This window comes from Pleurodeles waltl, chromosome 12 (assembly GCF_031143425.1).
Source record: "Pleurodeles waltl isolate 20211129_DDA chromosome 12, aPleWal1.hap1.20221129, whole genome shotgun sequence".
Classification (NCBI taxonomy): domain Eukaryota; kingdom Metazoa; phylum Chordata; class Amphibia; order Caudata; family Salamandridae; genus Pleurodeles; species Pleurodeles waltl.
This window is the reverse complement of record NC_090451.1, coordinates 502,982,049-503,000,697: the sequence shown is the minus strand read 5'-3', so window position 1 is coordinate 503,000,697 and position 18,649 is coordinate 502,982,049. Positions and strand designations below refer to the sequence as shown.

General features: G+C 42.2%; 1 protein-coding gene across 2 annotated transcripts in view; it reads right to left on the bottom strand.

Annotated features, from left to right (window-relative positions):
• Positions 1-4,287: 4,287 nt before the first annotated feature.
• Positions 4,288-18,649, bottom strand: part of SLC7A6OS (solute carrier family 7 member 6 opposite strand) — an 86,537-nt gene continuing 72,175 nt past the window's right edge. For both annotated transcript variants that reach the window (XM_069217247.1, XM_069217248.1), the window contains exon 5: positions 4,288-7,089. In XM_069217247.1, coding sequence (XP_069073348.1) covers positions 6,977-7,089 — 113 coding nt within the window. In that variant the 3' untranslated portion in view covers positions 4,288-6,976. The remainder of the gene's footprint in view (positions 7,090-18,649) is intronic.

The following is an 18,649-nucleotide window of genomic DNA, read 5'->3' as shown; positions in this document are numbered from 1 at the left end:
TGGGACAGTGGCCGGGTGGAAATGAATGCGACTGGGTATCTCTTCACAGGCCACGAAAGGGGCGAAAAGTGGACTGTGGGAGGAAAGGAGCAGCTATGTGGCCAAGGAACAAGCTGTAGGCTGAGAGTCCTTAAAGCACTTGAGCGCTGAGTCCGCTTTGTCGCCGAAGAGACGGATGCCATCAAAGGGCATGTCCCCCAGAGATTGCTGGACATACCCTGAAAAGCCTGACTTCCTCAACCAGGCGTGGCGCCTCGAGGTCACTGTTGATGGACCTAGTGAGTCAGTCGTATCCAGTCCACAATGAATCATGAACTTTGCTGCATCTCTCCCGTCAGTAACAGCGTGGGAGACAACCACCCGGGCCTCCTCTGGGTCTCGAGGCAGCACATGCGCAACTGTATCCCAAAGAGTATGGGAGTATCGGCCCAAAAGGCACTTTATGTTCACGGACTGCAGCTCTAGACTGGTGGAAGAAAACATTTTCTTCCCAGCGCTATCCAGTCTTTTTGATTCCCTATCCGGGTAAGTGTAAGGTAATGCGCCAGATGATAAATAAGCCTGGATCACAAAAGCTCTGCGGCGTAGGATGTTGGGTCAGGAATTTTAGGTTGGTCAGTGCAGGCCGAAAGCAGCGGGCAACCGTCCTACTCGCAGGAGACCCTGTGCTGGGCTTGGACCAGGTACTCAGTTGGACGTCCATAAGGGCTTCAATTAAGGGATGGAGGGGTTCTGTCCCAGGCTGGAGCACCTCGTTCAGGAGGTTAGTCCTGACCACCACAGACAGAAGCTCGAGATCCAAAACCTCAGCAGCCCTTCTTACCACCATGGCGTTCGAAGCTCTCTCCTCCGAAGCCATGGTGGGGGGTGAAGGCATGCCATCATTAGGAGAAGTATCTAGTCACTAGCGTCGCCCAAATCCTGAATCCAGTCCATGTCAGGGTCAAGCTGGTATTCTAAAGGGCCCGGCGACCCCTCTACACTATCACCATACCCATAGAAAGAAAGGTCTGGATCTGCCCTGGGCCGAGAGGAACCCATAGAAAATGGAATCTCTGTCGAGCTACGCCGTTCCAGCTCCTTGGGGATAAGTATAGGATGGGCGTTGATTGCGGGCCCAACCGACGTCAGGAGCGTCGACATTTGTCCTGATGTTGGGGAAGGGTGCGTTGGCACGACCAGCCTCGGTACAGATCCAAGAGTGGATCTGGAGGTGCCCCCTGGAGCTGGGGCCAAAGCTGCCAGTGTGGAACCAGAGATGGGCCCTCATTGACTCTCCTGGGCCTGAAGGCGTTGAGGACAGGTCAGTCTGCCCCAAGATGAGGCTCATGGCCTCATTGAACTCTCAACTGGGCAAGGGTGGCACCGGTTTCAGAAAGTCGGGGAGTTTGGAGCCGACCCAGACACAGCCTCCAAAGGCAGAGGCCCAGAGCGTTGACACTCTTGCTGCACCGCATCGTCCGAGCGACGGGGTGAAGTCGAAGAACGTTTGGCCTTCTTTGACATCTTTTTCTTGTGACCCAATTGTCCCCATGCCTTGGACGAAGAGGAGCGGTGATGACTCTGTGAGCAGTCTTGTGACCTTCATCTCGATCGAGATCGACAAGGAGTCAGGTGTTGGGCCGCCATAAGCATCAGGGATCGGTCCCTCAAAGCCTTCAGGTTCATGGTTGGGCACTCGGAGCACAACTTTGGATTGTGGTCGCGCTCCAAACACCAAAGGCAGATGAGATGTGGATCTGTCACCGACATCATTCGGTGACAGGAGTTGCAGGGTTTAAAACTGGTATTCAAGGATATCCCTTGACGCATTCAAAACTTGTCAAAATATATTTGCCAAAAGTTTTGCAGTTAGTCAAAAAAATAACTAGGGGTAGCTCTTCTCCGGATCTGCGCGTTGGCTGGTGCAGAAAGAAAATAACTGACGTCAGCGCACTGGGGTGGCGCCTACATACCACTGCGATCTCATCATGGCAACCATGATGCCAAAGACGCCTGCGGAGTCGACCGACACCACCCGATGGCGTGCAGGGGTACCGCTTGAAGAAAAATCTCTGGATCCAGTCGGACGCCAGGAGGAGATTCTAAGGTAAGGAATCTGCAAGTAGAAGCCTCTATCAGATACATAAGACACTGCTTGGAACAGTGCAGAAACACCAAACCAATGTCTTCATTCTCACAAAAATGCCAGACAGGCACTCTACATTGACCTTCCACAACAAACTGGCTGTACAATCAGCCAAATGCAAGCGATTCAAAAACATTCCAACACCTTCACAACAAGCTTCAAGAGCAAAAGGATGAAACAGCACCTGGTTACTCATGTCTAGTGGTGCCAGGAACCACCTCAAGTACCTGGAGAAGAAAATATGAAAAGGTACATTTGCTATACGAAGACCAGGAACAAATAGTCTCGACACCACTGCAATATGAAGTCTAGAACCATATGATTTTTTTTTTTATCATAACTATTGCTAAAACTACTACTCAAACTCCCAAATCCACGTTGGTATTTTTGGTTTTTTTTTTTTTTTTTTAAACATCTTTAACTGAAGCGAAGAAAAAAATATTTCCAGCTAATGTAGTACATGTTATGAGGCTCACTAGCCATGAAGTCCCCATACAACCTTATCAAACTTCCCCCAAGCCACATACCCAAGTATGTCCCTATGTGTCACCAGATAATGGGCCCTCAAAGACAATAAACCATATCCACAACCCCGTGTGCTTGTAGCCCTTACTGCCAATCAACCTTACACCCTCCCCTTTCACCATCTGAAAGCACCGTCTCTGTGCCCACAATGGGAAAACATCCATGCCAATCTGTCAGGTCATGCAGCATCTGTCTGACCACAGAAACTTCAACTACAAAGAACACCCCACACATCTCCTTCACTAGGTGATCAACTTGTTTTATTTCTACTGCCAGCCTGTGAACCAGCAATGTCTTGCAGGGTCCTACTGCGTGGTCCCTCTGTTACTAGCACTTAAATGTATTGGCCCATCATACCCTAAAATCTGCTCCCTGCCCATATGAATAATCCACCTACTCAAACATACTCTCCAACACCAACACTCAAGAACAAAGTGAACACTTGAGATTTCATTTTTAAACACCAAAGCAACTTGCCCTCACTGGAGCACGACTTCCAGAGTCTTCAACGCTATTTCTGCTCAACATCTTCCCGCTGGCTACATACTTGAGGGGAAAAACATTATCTCCAGGCAACTGTGGTAGAATTGATGACGTTTTCTAAACGCAGTGCCTAAATATCAAACTGAAATCCTTTCAGCACCTGGATGGTAACCATTCAAATAATTGTGGCAAACTTGAAGGCTGTGGCACAGACAGCAGTTGTGGGTGCTTCCTAGAGGTCACCAGAAAAAGAAAAATCTGAGACTGGGGTCTCCTGTACCCTGTGATGTCATCAAGACAAACGGACATTTGGTCCAAAGCGTGGGTAAATAGTTTAAAAACAAAACATTAATACACAATGGACCTCATCCAATCAAAAAAATAATTTTCAAACAAAAAATACTGTTACAAATTTTATAAAGAGGTTTATTTTTTCAGTGCTTTGGATTCAAAAGAATCAAAAAATTGTAATTGGCTGTGCTAGTCTTACATATACAGAAAATATGTACGTACATTAAAAAACGAGATATATGAAGTCCCCATCTATAAGTTCCACTAAAAAGACCCTGTATTTTGAACAGATATGATGCTAATCTCTTTTCATTTCACGTTTAGAATCCCGACGCTGCTGGCACCTATAATTATTCGGCTGGTTTAACTGATGATAATTTATGCAGCCAGGTACTATTAGTAAGAAACTCAGCTAAACCAGAATCCAACTATCACTTTCTGGCTAGGAAAGCAGTATAGACTCCATTCAGTCTCATCTCTTCAAAAGCTGGTGCATGAAAACTAATATAAGTGGCTCTCTGCTGGTAACTTACAAATATATACCGTACAGTAAAAACGGGATCAGTGTACTTTAAAGGTAAGATCTGGTATTTACAAACTACGTTGTCTATGTATGATCTTTTCAAACTCCAAGCCAGATTTCGTCCTCTCAAATAGAGCTATAAAGATCAGATAACCTGGATGGTTTACAAAATGTTTTCTACATTCTGAAAACAAAAAATAAAATAAAGAATACATTTTGTTTATTTGACCCAAAAGTAAGCATGTGTGCTCTGTTCTGTATATTCACTACATCAGTGGTCTTCTTCTCGACATCCACACACCATAAAGCATTAAACACCAATGCCCGATCATCTCCATCAGGCTTTATGTTAGATGAGAGAGTTTATTATAACAAGCCAATATCTTGATGAAAAAGAAGTTAAAAAAACAAAAACAAAGTGTAAGGACTAGCTTATTGTGCATGTAGTAGTATCTTGGGCTTGAGGCAGGGTAAGGCCTGAATGAAAATACTAAGATGCAACGACTACATGAAACATCAATCCTGGAAATAAATATCTTATTAGCACAAACAAAAATGTACTGAGAACTCAACTGGTTAAGTATACAAACTGCACAGAGCATACATAGGTCACATAAATTACTGTATCTCCAAGTGTAATGAAGCATAAAATACTGCACAAGCCTTAAAACAGTACAACATGCTTATTCACAAATTTGTGAGAACAGAATTGATCTGTAGTTTCTCTAAACATGTAGAAATTTCATCGAAGTGGTACCGTTTTCAATCTGGAAACTTTGATAAAGAGATGACCGTAATGGCGGACAATGTTTAAGGACACTATATTCTATTAAAAATGAATGCAAGTTTCAATTTCCATGGGGAAAAACATGTAATGCTAAGCCAACAAGCCGCAAGAACATGTTAAAGGTAGTTGTTGCATATCCAAAAGCAGAATATGATTCTCACTCAAGATTTTAACACCCCCAGAAACGTTTTATAGAAGTGCTCCATAGGTAGAAAATAATATATTAATAAATTAAAATTAAAAAAGCACACTTTTCCCACCTGACGGACCTCACTACGACTTTTATTTCTCTTGCAGTTACTTTGGAAGCAATGCTCGTTTTAAAAGCTGGCCAGCACTACTCTGTGCAGAACAACATTGGCTTAAACAATGAGAAAAACCCTTATGAGACCAGAAGCTGCAGGAAAAGAAACAAATATAAAAAATATCGCAGGGGGTGGCAAATGGAAGTAGGGAACGTATGGCGAAAGACGTTGTTAATAGGGGACATTTGGAACACTACCTTTCAGATTTGCAGAATAGTTCAAGACTTCCTCTGCCTGAGGCATAACTGCTGTTAGACATTTCGTGAACTACTTAGAAGCCTTGAATAGCATTTATTGTACGTAAACGACATAAACTTACAGCAATTCTCCAAAGTGTTTTAATGTAGAGGTGGTTTGAAAGGTAAAATCACTCAACCCGTTTTAAAGGTTTCCGGCCTTGCCTTTCGATTATACACTGCTTCTACTTTACAACCTATACTCAAAGCATTTTTACAATACAAAAGTTTACCTTTACAACCACAAAGTAGGTGTTCGATTTTATGGTTAATTTTTTTTTCAAGGTCGAGTTGGTTTTAAATAGTCTTCCCCAATTTAATCAGCATCCGTCAGGATGCTCATTTATTGAAACTGCCACACTTTAGGTTTGCCGATTCCTCGATCGGCCACCCTTGGATATATGATAACCAATCAGAAAAAAACAAAAAGACACTTGGTTGCTATCGGCCAAAATCGTGCAGATTAGTTTTTTGGCCCTTGCTAGGAATGGTCCTGAAAGAATACTGTTCTCCGGATAGTCATCGCTTGCGTATTGGTTGAAGTTTTCCTCAAGGGAGAGGCAGTTTTAGCCAGGCCCCAGAAGCTGCAGGTGAGGCAACAAAGAGGTTGACTGTGGTAATACTATTATCTTTTCCAACAACATTTCTGCTTAGTTGAAAACAATGCATGGGACTCCGGAATCGAGAAGTAGCAGTTTTCTTATGCAATACGTTTCTAACGAGGTGTAAGAACGAAAAGCTTTCCAATTCTGTAGATGCTGGCATGGCCTGCAAACGCACAATGGGGCTGGTAATAGCTCTGCAAAAGTATTTTCCATATAGACAGATACCAAAAGCACATTGGCTCAGTTTGCACAACGACTTGATGTTACTAACCTAGAGAATGTCAGGAAGGCTAGAAATCAAAGACAGGCCTTGTGATGGAAGTGGCCGATCCAATCAACTGCTTTCCAGGCAGAAATCTAGAATCATTAAAGTTGAATCTGATTACGAGTAGTTCCTGCTTCTGGTTGCGGCTGGAAAAACAGATTCAGTTAGGATACTGATTTAGCAGTTACATCATCCTTAAATTAGCTAACATTTTACAGTCTGTGTCCGATGGTATCAGATTGTCAGTAACGGCTAAGGAAACTGAAATCTACGCAGCTGAAGCCTTCGGTAAAATGATGGCACATGTACCCTCGTGACACGGAGATCTTCGGCGCTCAGCCTCGACTGTTTTTGCCTTGCATTGCGCATCTCTACAATACTTATGATTCACTAACGGTTAGTTCACGAAATGCAGGAATAATTAGAATAAACACATGTCCGACAATGTGCATACTCATTTTGTGTCTCACTCTTTACTCACCCAAAATGTGTGATCCTGCACCCACAGCACGGACTTAACACTACTGCTTAATTCTGCTATCAACCAACAACCTAAAAAACGACTCACGGAAAATTGTTTTGTAAAGTAAACCCATGTATAAACAACAGCATACCAGATGTAATGTAGCCCTGGTTTGTTTTGAACCTTAAATGCGTGACTAACAGTAACTAAAACAGGCTGTGTCCGGTACCACGTGCAGCTGTGCTGAAATAAATTCATCGCTGATATCATCCGGGCAACCTGTAAAGGAAGTGGGCGTCCAGCACACAAAGCAAAGGCCCTCATTCGGCTGAATCAGGACATAGCTGCATCTGGCTGCGGAAGAATTAATCGGAATCCATGTCCTGCATCTCGTCGTAGCCAAACTCTTTGAACACGTCCTGGCGATACTTGTCCCACGCGCTACCTCTTGAGCCTTCGCTCTTCGAGTATCTGCAGCCTAGAAGTAGAAGGGTTATACATTTTAGCGAAGTACTAACAGTAGTACTGGCCTAGCTTTATACAGCATGGCCTATTTTAAAAATAACATTTAGTGTAGCAGAAACATCTCCGACAAACACTGGAACTAAAATGTTGGGGATGGGACATGTGGTGGCAAATTAAAGGAAGCCGTAACTGGGACAGAATTAGGTGGCACGCTATGTAATGCATTTTTACCTCTTTACACTGTACAGAGTCACAATTTGGGAAAGAGAGAGAACATGGTTTGTCCAGAGCAAAGGAGAAGTCGCTAGGTTCCAAATAAGATCAACCAGTTATCCACCTCAACAAATTTTCTACCAGATTGCTTCTCCCATATCAATATTTAGGTAGGTTTATCACAAACAGTACCCTCCCTCCCCACCCCGAACTCCCAGCAGGACTTTGGTACGCTGGTATCTTTGAGACAGCTGTGGTAACCGACAGCAGCATATAAGGGTGAAAGGTTGACGTCTGTCTACAGTAAATGAATGGACTGGAAGTGATATACAAATACCAAATTAGTGAGAAGGTTCGGTGTAGTTCAATGGCATGCAATTTCGATATATGCAGGTAGTTGGCAGCAGCACAGAATTCTTACTTAACAGTCAAATGTTTTCAGAACTGAGCATCGTTATTGTACAGCTTCTGAATACTTACTGCAAGTTTAGTGGGTAGACTGTTAAGTAAAGTAATAAGTGATTGCCATCAGTAGTAGTGAAAAATCTTTAAAGACTTTATAAAAAAAACAAAAAAAAAAAACACTTTATCAGGTGTAGACTGATTTGGGAGAAAGTATCAGCCCATGTAGATAGGGCCTAGTTTCCATTGAAAGAGTGTTTTTTGACTTGGCTACATCTTTGGTGACATTTGATGAATCTTCACAAAACTTTCCAAGAAAGTGTACCCAAGGGTCTTGTACATGGATAGTTTCAGGGTGATCCGTCAAGAGGAGGCAGAGAAAAAGAGGGGGTGGGGGGGGGGGGGGGTCAAGAAAAGTGTGTTTTTCATGTTAATTTATATAGAGATTTTAGACACGACTGCAGCCCGAATCGCTGGGCAGAATTACACCAACTTTAGCAACAAGGTAGCTCTTGTTCCAAAAAGCACCCTTTTTTTATTTGGTGTAAATGTGTTTAGTAGTTTTTGAGATATTAAAGGAAAACCAAATTTGTATATCTAGAGGCGTGAATACTTCGCGACTACACTCGCAGCAGATTCACAAACCCTTGCATCACAGGCCGCAACCTGAGCAGAATGTTGCGACAGCCATTTGCTACATTGGGAAACGGTCCCTGGGGCTGAAATGAGGGCTGCAAAGTATTTGAAAGGTTTAGGGCAGAGTTTCCATGACCCCATTTATTTGTGATATAATGAATAGTAAATTAAGGAAAAAAAAAAAGAAAAAAAAAAAAACACAAAACAGACCTACAGAGACAATTATAGACTATAGACTCAATTTCAGAGACACACCCACTAACAGCCCAAGTCAGACAGTCGCACACCCTCGGAGACCAAAAGACCATGTGTGGTTGGGCGAGTATAGGGGCTTGGCGGCGGGCCAGGCCCCTTGGCCAACCCAGAAGCTCACGGTCGAAGGCTGTGCGTGGTGCAGGGTTGGGTGGTTATAGGGGTTGGCCGCAGGCCAGGCAGTGTATGGTGGTGGTTGGATTAAAGTAATTAAAATTACTTTACGTAAAAAATTAAAAAATAAATAAAAACCTAGACATTTACAGAAAAAAAACCAAAAGGTTAAAGGGACGTTCTAGTTCGGAAATATAATTAAAACAAACATAGAAATTCAATTGAAAAACCAAACGTTACAGGGACGTTATAGTTTGGTTCTGAACATACTTGCGCAAAACCATAGAAATTCAGCAGTTATAGTTAGTTCGTTATTTCAGGTAACTATAATCCGCACCCTAAGGTAACTATAATTCACACCCCTGCTATGCACTGCTAATTACCCCAGACATTACAACACTCCTGACAACTTTTATAACATTATTAAAAATATCTATGTAACATTAGCAATCAAATTATTGAAGAGAAAACTGTGCATGGCTGGGGCGCAAGTTATAGTTATTTGAAATAATTATAACTGCAGAATTTCTATGGTTTTATGCAAGGAAATTCAGAACCTAACTATAATGTCCCGCACATCAGTTCTACTTTCTCTAAATCTTACTTTTGCACCTAGAGATCATAAGACACTTTTTTTGATAGACCAAAACACTCAAAACTGTTTTTTATTTGGCTGACCTACTTTAGACCTTGCTAGAGACAGCATTAGCTGTTGGCTTCATCTTTTGTTGTTGCGGTTCTGCATACACACTAAGAGTTTCAGAAGAGTATTTCTCTCTCATGCTTTTACTTGTTTACTGTATTAGTTCACCTCCTAAGGCAGTGCATCTTTTTCCAGAGCATAAGGGGCATGAATTTCAGAACAGAAGTGTGGGCAGCTGTCCAATTTAGCTTAAAGTAAAGGAAAAAATGTGCTATGAGGTACCCAGCGTTGACCTATTGGCTTTGCCAATGCTTGTTCAATGGGAAGTGGGAAACAATACATTTGACATCCAAGCAGTTCAGTATATACAATCCTAATTTATTTTGCTTTTTTTTCACCTCATGGACCGGAGGATGGGGGACCTTTCTGTTAAAAAGTAATTTTAACAGAACAGTACAGGACATCTGTATACTATGTAAAGTCTACTCTCCTGCTGTTAGTACATATGTGCCTGCCTGGGATTGCACAGAAGACTGCTCTGCTCTACTCTCAACCCCTAACTATTACATCATGTAACAAAGTGCACAATCTATACACACACAATTTACTTGCATGCACACTGTAATGTAATTATATATTTTCAACACAAATGGCAAATACAGAACAATATATAACTTAATTGTGGGTAGCGATTCATGACACTTCAGCCAAAAGTAAGCATTTTAAATGAGAGGTGTGTTAACTTTACTAATACGTGGCATGCAGTTCACCAACCTCAGAAGGGTTTATTATTGAGCTCCAGGAGCGTAGCTTTGGGAAGGGTGGCGGTGCGATGGGGAGGTATTGGACTGTTACAGCCAACCAATAAACGTATTTCCTGGTCAACAGTTTGGTACAGGTGCTATCAACTGGGTCCGGTTAGGTGTCAGGCTTCACTAGAAATTTCTACACACACAAAAAACACACACACACGCCCTTCGCCATTTTGAAAATCTTCAAAAATGTTGGGTAGTTTACAAAATATTTTATTTTCCCCTCACTTAGTACCCTTACTAATCCGCATTCCTTTCCCATTCCATCCCCTCTCATGCGCCCTGCTTGTCATAAAATGTATTTTAATATTATATGCTAGAGTGATTGTTGGAAAATCTGAAGATCACAACCCTCCCCTCCCCAATCGTACTGACCAAGCTACACTCCTGCTGAAGTCTTGCCAAAATTCGAACTAGTAATGTGAAAATTAACTTAACCTTAAAGGTGAGGTTTTAACTCTCCACGTCTTTCTCCCAGCATTAGCCTCCTGTATTTATATACAGCCATCTCAATTTATTTTCGGCAATAGAAGCACATCACAACCTTTACTGCATGCAGTTAGTGTTTCGTATGACAAAAGGGTTTTCAGTGAATTTCAAATGTCTTAGAGTTGTAACACTGCTTAAAGCAGCATCGTCATTCTATATGACCCATTGGGGTGTACATAAAAGTGGTACGCCTAGTTCCCGAGCCACATGACCTTTGTCTTAAAATACAATGCAGTAGGTTGGGCCGGGGTTCCCTGCACCCAGTCGGCCACTGTGCCATTTGTAGTCCAGTGTGTGATGATAGTCATGAAACAGCGGTGTACAGTTTCTTTTATTTACTGTGACAGCACCACACCACCACAACCCAGTGCTGCAAGTACATATTCCACCCACAGTCTGCTGTATGGTCCTTTGTTAACTCTCTAAAGAAGCATGCCCATGCGTCACACATGGCCGCTGTGGGGAAAAGAAAGGTTCAATAAAGATATATTTCTTTGTGGCACTGCCGCTCAAGTCCATACAACTTGACAAGATAGCTACGAGCACACTTCAGGCACTCTTCACTTCAAAGGAGGTCTGATCTTAAAACCATTACCTTGGTAAAAAACAAGCAACACAAGGGAGAGAGGCGGGAGCTTGGGGTACAAACAATGACAGCAGGAGGAGGGTGGGGGTGTCACACAAACAGTGAACAGCAGAATGGGTGGGGGGGGGGGGGAAAACAACAACAGCGGGAGGATGGCAGGAAGAAATCAACATTAGGGAGGGGAACAGACCACGAGGCCTGCACCTTATAAGAGCGCATGTTATAATGTAACAAAAAAGAATACCTACAGAAGCCTGCAGCCAATGGAAGGATACTGGGTGCAGACACGAAAATGTACTTGGTCCATGCGCCACAACAGGGACATATGAAGCCCCAGGAGAAAAACTGAGGAGGGGATGAGGTGTTGACCAATAAGAAGCAAGGAAAGAAGGGTGATGTGGAAACCAACCAACGGTAAGTATTAGTGTGTAACGGATAGGCTATAAATCCGTTTTAAAGCTTTTTTGTGTTAACAATAGGTTTTGTTGACAGGGTATGAGCGCTCTAGGGGAAAAGTAAAAATTGAATGGTACCCACGAGTTCTGACGCATGCGTGAGCCTGTGCTCTTGGCCCATCATTGTACTTTTTTTTATTTTTGGATAATGTTCAACTGTGGCAGGAAAAAGCATCACCAATGGCATTAGCAAAGTCAATAGGTCCCAAAGGCAGACCTTCTGGCTTTGCCAGTGCTTGTTTTTTTCTTTCTAGTCTTACTTGCCTTAAGACAACAGTACCAGTGTAACCAGAACTTTTTGGTGGTTCCACCCTGGAAACCTATATGCCAAAACTGGCTTCCGACTCGTCTTAGGGTTGTTTTCCATGCTTTGTTGCACAGCGCAGGAGAGTATGTACAGCAGTGGTAAGCAGTGTTTGCACTGTATTGATGTTGAGGAAGTGACACAGATAGGTTCAACGAACAGGTGCAAATACTCCTTTACCCATTCCCCTTAATTACGAAGCAAGTGAAAGGCAACACCCTTTGAAATGTTATGAAAATGGTTATTATTACACTTTGAGATACAAGGGAGAAGGATGGGCAGAAGGACATCATACACCTTTTGTATTTGCTTACAACTGTCATTCTCGGTTGACTCCATTATTTGTCATGTTGACGCATTTTCCAACAAAGGTTCTCTAAACTAATACTCCTTTCACTCTGCAATTCTTTTCTCTGTAGTAATAAAAGAAATATAAAGAAACATGCCAATTTATGAGGGGATTTCGTGGCACGCCTGTCCTTTTAAGGTCTTTTATGCATGCACAATGTTTTGACAAGTCTTTGCTAGCTCCAAACTCAATTTCATTTCGATAGTTTGGAAACAAGGGAAAACTACTGCACAACATTTCACTTTCTAGAGTGAGACCACTATTAGTATTTATTACCAGCTTTGAATAGAGCGTAAAACAAAAATATTAATATGTATATGAAGTGAGCACATTGTGATTTAGAGGTAAAAATTACCAACTTGCCAATACAGAGGTATCAACCACTGTCACGTGCAGCCAGCGGCATGTCCAAGAGCCGTTTTATTCTTCAAATTGTCACACTTATTTCTTAATAAACTCACCATTGACGGTCTCTTAGCAAATTCCAGAGCCTATAATAATACAGTTGATTCATTCCAATGTACTAAATTTCGAACTAAAAGCCAGCGGCTGTACAGCTATGAACGCATTTGTCCACATCCCAAGTAGAGGTATAGTGCATCAGGATATCAACTGTTACTTGGAACAATTAGTCTTACCCTTATATATGTGTCCTCATGTAGCAAATTAATTTTTAGATGCACTACCTCAAAAACACATTTGGCTGTGAAATGGGCAGTCTCCGAATTACAGAGAGGCTAGGGCAGATTTAGGTCCTTGTGGGGGAGGAACACCGTGAACCGTTGGACAGAGTTTGAATCCTATGGCTATTTTCTTTTTATCAAACTATACATGGTTTGTAGAGCACTGGCTAGGGGTCATTTCTGTGAGAATAAATAGGCAGGAACGCAAAGTGCCCCTACTCAACAATTCTTTAATCACAAGTGCAGTAGGTCCCTCCTCTGGTATATTATGGAACTACAGGATAAGATTTTACCTCTTAGCTGAGCCTATTTAACCACTAAAATGAAAGCAGTGAGAAAAGTAAACTGTTTGGAAAGGGCAGGGTGAGAACAGATATACCACAACCCCTGCCCATCAAGCCCCGCCAAAAGCACACCTGCTCTTAAGCATACTTCGACTTCAAATACATTTGACTTGGCCTGAACGATGCCTCATCGACCATAAAACACTTAAGTATGATCTAAATGACCAAAAATAGTGTGTCATTTTTTTCTTCAATTTTTGTTTTTTAAAACTAGAGATAGACATAAAAAAGTATAACAAATATACTTATATTGAGTAAATTAATGCATGCGCCAGAAAATAAAACATGATTCACCGGAATAATCAATACATAAACACTTTAAGAGATGCACAGTAAAAAAGAAGATTTGAATAAGGAAAATAAATATCACATAGATAATGAGGAGAAGTAAAATATTGTTTTCCAGATTATCTGTAATTCGTGATGTTATGGGCTGGGTATACTGCAGCACATACTGATGACAAAGCAGGATATGATTAGGCAACTGAAGCCCTTACAAAATTTTAAAGCAGCAACGTTGTTTAGCCACACTTAGGGCTTCATTAAGAGTATGGCGGTCCAAGGACAGCCAGACTCGTGGTGATTGTCGGACCGCTGCACTTCAGGCAGTCCAACTGCTACATTACGGCCCTGGCGGTCGGGCAGCCATCACCACTGGGAACAAGGTCCCCAATGGGCTGACAGCAGTCAAACTCCTGGTCAGCCAGCTGTGCTGATTATAGCTCCTGTTTCTGCCAGCCTTCATTGGCGGGGACCACGACATGGAAAGGCTGGCGGAAACACTTAAGGGAGCCTAGGCCAATAACGTAGCACTGTCTCTGCTGTTCTGACCGAGGGGTTCATTGTAATACGATGTTCCTGCCGGCCAGCCCTGCAGGACCATCGTAATACAATTGGGGGTGGCGGGGGGGAGAGGAAGAATTAGCCAGTATGACGGCTGCCTCCTCCCCGTGAGTTTGGCGGTTGGTGCTTTTCGACTGTCAAACTCATAATGAGGGCATCAGTCTGTGTTGTGGGTACAGGTTTATAGGTGCATAGGAAGGATTGAGGCACTATAGGTAAGTCTGTACAGGTAAAGAAAATTTGAATTATTAGTTTACATTTCTAAAAAAAGTTTTACAGTGTACTGCAGTACTACCTAGAAAGTACAGCAGAACTTAAAAAAAAAAATTATATATATATATATATATTAGACAAATTAAAAAGTACACTCTAATACACTATTTCACAAATATAGTGTACCACAGAGCATATATATATATATATATATATATTCAAAAACAAAACTGTTGAAGCAATTGAAACAACTGTAAAACTGCACTCCAGGAGAATACTTTGCTCTTTTCTTTATTTGCAGTCAAGGGTCACCAACCACCACCACCGACGCGTTTCGACCTACTGGTCTTTATCACAGTAAATAAGTCTTTCTTAGTGTCTATTATTTATATTCTTTTCACTACTACCCATACTGATGCATTCTGGTAGTTATACTGTAATAAAAAAAATAAAAAAGAATTCAAACTAAGGATACCAACTACCTATATTACTAAAACAGAATAATAAATCAATCTTAAAGAGTTCCTTCCTATACAACAAACCAAACCACCCAGAATGTGAAGTGTCAGGGATGTCTGCAAAGTCACTGACTGTTCTTCTCAACCATCAATTACAGCCCTTATATGTATATGCCAAGTGCACAGGCAGTGCAGGGCCCCTGGGCACCCCATTCCGCCAGCTTTTCCACGGCAGCATAAACTGCTATGGAACGGCTGGTGGATGGGTACTCGTAATCCGGAGGGCAGCGCTGCTGCCCCGGCGGATTACTACTGCCGGGACCGCCAAGCTGCAGGCTGACTGCAGCCTGGCGGTGTCGTTGGTTGGACCGCAGCGGCTCAGCCTCGGTCAGAATGGGGCGTATCGGACCACCACTACCGCGGCGGTCCAACAACGACCCAGAGTCTGGCGGTCTTTAGACCGCCAGACTCAGAATGACCCCCTGAGTGTAATCAAAAAAACATTACCTTTTAATTTTGTAAAGACTTATATTACCTAATCATATACCGTTTTGTCACTGTGATGTACAGTGGTATACTGTGAAGTTACTGTGTTATACCGTGGCCCCATATTTAAATACGTTTTTGTGCAATCCACTCTAGAATTTATATTCCTGCCAAATTTAATCTACATCCGTTCAGGCGTTTTGCCGCTTTCAGTGTCTAAATTACACTCTAGGACACCCCACTCCACGATAGTCCTCTTCACTCAATGACACTCCACTCTATGCCACGCCACTCAAAGAAACTGCACGCCATGCCACTCCACTGTATGACACATCACTCCACAACACTCCACTGTATGACATTCCATGCATTCCGCCTTATGACACGCCACTCCACTCCACAACATCCCACTTTACTCTATGCCCCTCCAATCGATGTCCCTCCAGTCTAAGACACTGTAGTACATGCTACTCCACTCTGACACACCACAACACTATTTCACTCTATGTCCCTCCACTGAACGCCACTCAACTCTACAACGTCCAACTTGACGACACCTCACAACACTCTACACAATTCAGTCTATGCTACTTTACTCAGCAACATACCATTGAACTATACTCCACTCTATGCCACTCCACTCTAACACAGTGTATACATCACACCACTCTACTACATGCTCCTCCTCTGTATGGCACTCTGTTCTACTGTATGAGACCACACTTCACTCTATGCAGGCATAGCACTCAATTGTACAACATTCCACTCCAAGACAGACCATGACACTCCAATCCACCACACTACTTTGTAAACCGCTCTCCTACACTGTACTCTACAACACTCCACTTGAGGCTACGATTTGAAACATTTTTATAGGAAACAAATGTAAATTCAATGCAGAATGCAAAGGTTAAAGCTTGCTTATAGTTAGGAAAGCTATATTCTTTTTATACAAACACATCTTAAACTATTCAAATATTGTAAATTCTAAAGTGCTACTCAGTACTTAAATTTATGATTTACTCACCACCTTCAAATAAGTCGCGCACCTCCATAAAGTGTTGTCAACTTCCTAGCCACACTACATTAACTATAACTCACACCTTTACAATGTACTGCTTATACCCTTTCATATTACATCACTTATTACATGTGAAAAATAGCATAGAAAACAACACTTCTTTCATCTCAAATGATAATTTGTGAGAACACTGTGCAAGGTACAGAGGTAAGTTATAGTTAACGTAGTATAGATATCACTGAGAAGCAATATTAAATACTAATAACTATTATTAATTGTTATTAAAAATAAAATTCAATGATGAAGCAGAATTGTTTCTAGATGTTAAGGAAGAGTAACTTTTAGAAAGTTACCTCTGTCCTGCTTGAAGTCCCTGGAAGCTAAATATGTATTTTGCTCTCCCTCTTCTACCCATCAGTATTTAGCACTTCAATACATGTGAATGAGGTTTGAACTTGCTCCCAGGACAGAGACAAAAATACCTAGAGTGTAGAAAGGTGTTGTTCGCCCCTTATGGGATGGCCTGTAGTTGGAGCCAAAGGAGAAGATTACCTTCAATCAGGCCTACCATGTCAAAAGCAGATGTAGCTAACGCCCAGGCCTCCACCCTTTTTTTGTCTCCAAAAAGACAAGGTCACACAGGCCTCAATCACAGTGGTCCTCGTATTGACATCCCAGTGTCAAAACCTGCTTGACAGGTCTGCTGGGATTTTTCATGTGGGGCACACATCAAAGGAGGGAAACAAAATATCAAAACAACGTGTGTGTATCCACGGTCTGGTTGCTGAAAGCTTAGCTTTGCTCTGCCAGACTTCTGTCTCTGAGTTTGTTGTGGGTACAAGGAACACCTAACACAGGATTTTAATGTCAGATGCGGGAGGAAACTTAAAGTACCATAGTACATTTCTCACACACACACTCTGCCCTCAGAGCCCCAGTTTAGTGGGGCTGAGACTTTGGCTTCCTTGAAAATGTCCAAAGTGGGCAAGGTTAGCTCCGGGTACCTTTGACCCATTGGTTGGGGTGCCCGGGACAGCATTCCTATTCACAAGCATGTGCCACGCATATATGTGGCATCTCTAGACACCCACTTCAGAACACTCCTGGACCAAAAGAATATCAGGAAAAGGACCGACCTGCGGTCTACAACGTGAGAAAAGCCCCGGAGAATAGGACCTGCTGTCTCTTGTGCCCAGAACTCCAAGGGTCACAAGGAAGACTTCCTGTTAAAGCTAAAGGGACACCACAAGCAACAAGAGTCCTTCTCCTACAACTGCTAAGCTGACCAGTGGCAACTAGACCTGGACGCTCCTGTCGGCCTCTGCCTGCCTCCTTATGAATCTATGTGCCTTCCCCTAAGGTCTTGGGGGCTACAGAAGTGTACTCTTGTGGTGGACTGGAACTTAAAAGATTAAAGTCTTAAAATCTTTGACCAGGACTAACCTGGCAAGCGTACCTGACCAGCGCTCCATCATGGTCAGCATCAAAATGCACTTAGGTCCTATTCTACTGTGACCATTGAATATCATTGGCACTTTGTGCTTCTTGATGCTATTTTTACTTAACATTTTAATATTTCATACATCCTGTTCCTGATTGAATTTGTCATTTGGGTGTTGTTTTGTTATTATTTTTTTCTAATTCGTTTTAGGATTTTATTGTTCTTCTTTTCAGCTTTATTATTGTTTTAGTACTTTACACATTACTTCTAAGTTGAGCCTGTCTCCTCTGTTCCATAGCTTGCAAAGGGCTGAGCTCAGGTTTAATTAGGGACTTTAGTGGTTCACCCTGACAAGGATTATGATTATTACGCGAGGTGAGTACTTGTCCCCCCTCAATTTATAAGCCAATTTCTTAGAATTAGCAAATTAGAATGGGAGGGGTAAAAAGAAAAAAAAAAGAAAAAAGAAACATCTGCAAAGAATATCACATAAATCCTAAATATTTGCCCCCATAACTGGGACTAGCCCATCTCAGTGTTCTCTAATTAGCCAGCACTAACATGCAGTGTCTCATTAATTAAGAAAAAGCAGGTTTGACTCTTTAAGCCTACTAGTCCTTTTGAACCTAAGCACTAGCCATTCAAATACACAGCTAATTTGTATACTGAATACAACAGCAAACAAAATCATACAGTCAAGTCAATCTTTAAGTTAGTTAGAATTATTCATTGGAGGACAGGCCACCCTTATGGCGTTTTGCCCATGAATCAAGAGGTGCCGTGCTTGCTCCTCAGTGGTGCATATGTACGTTTGTGATTTGTAGATAAT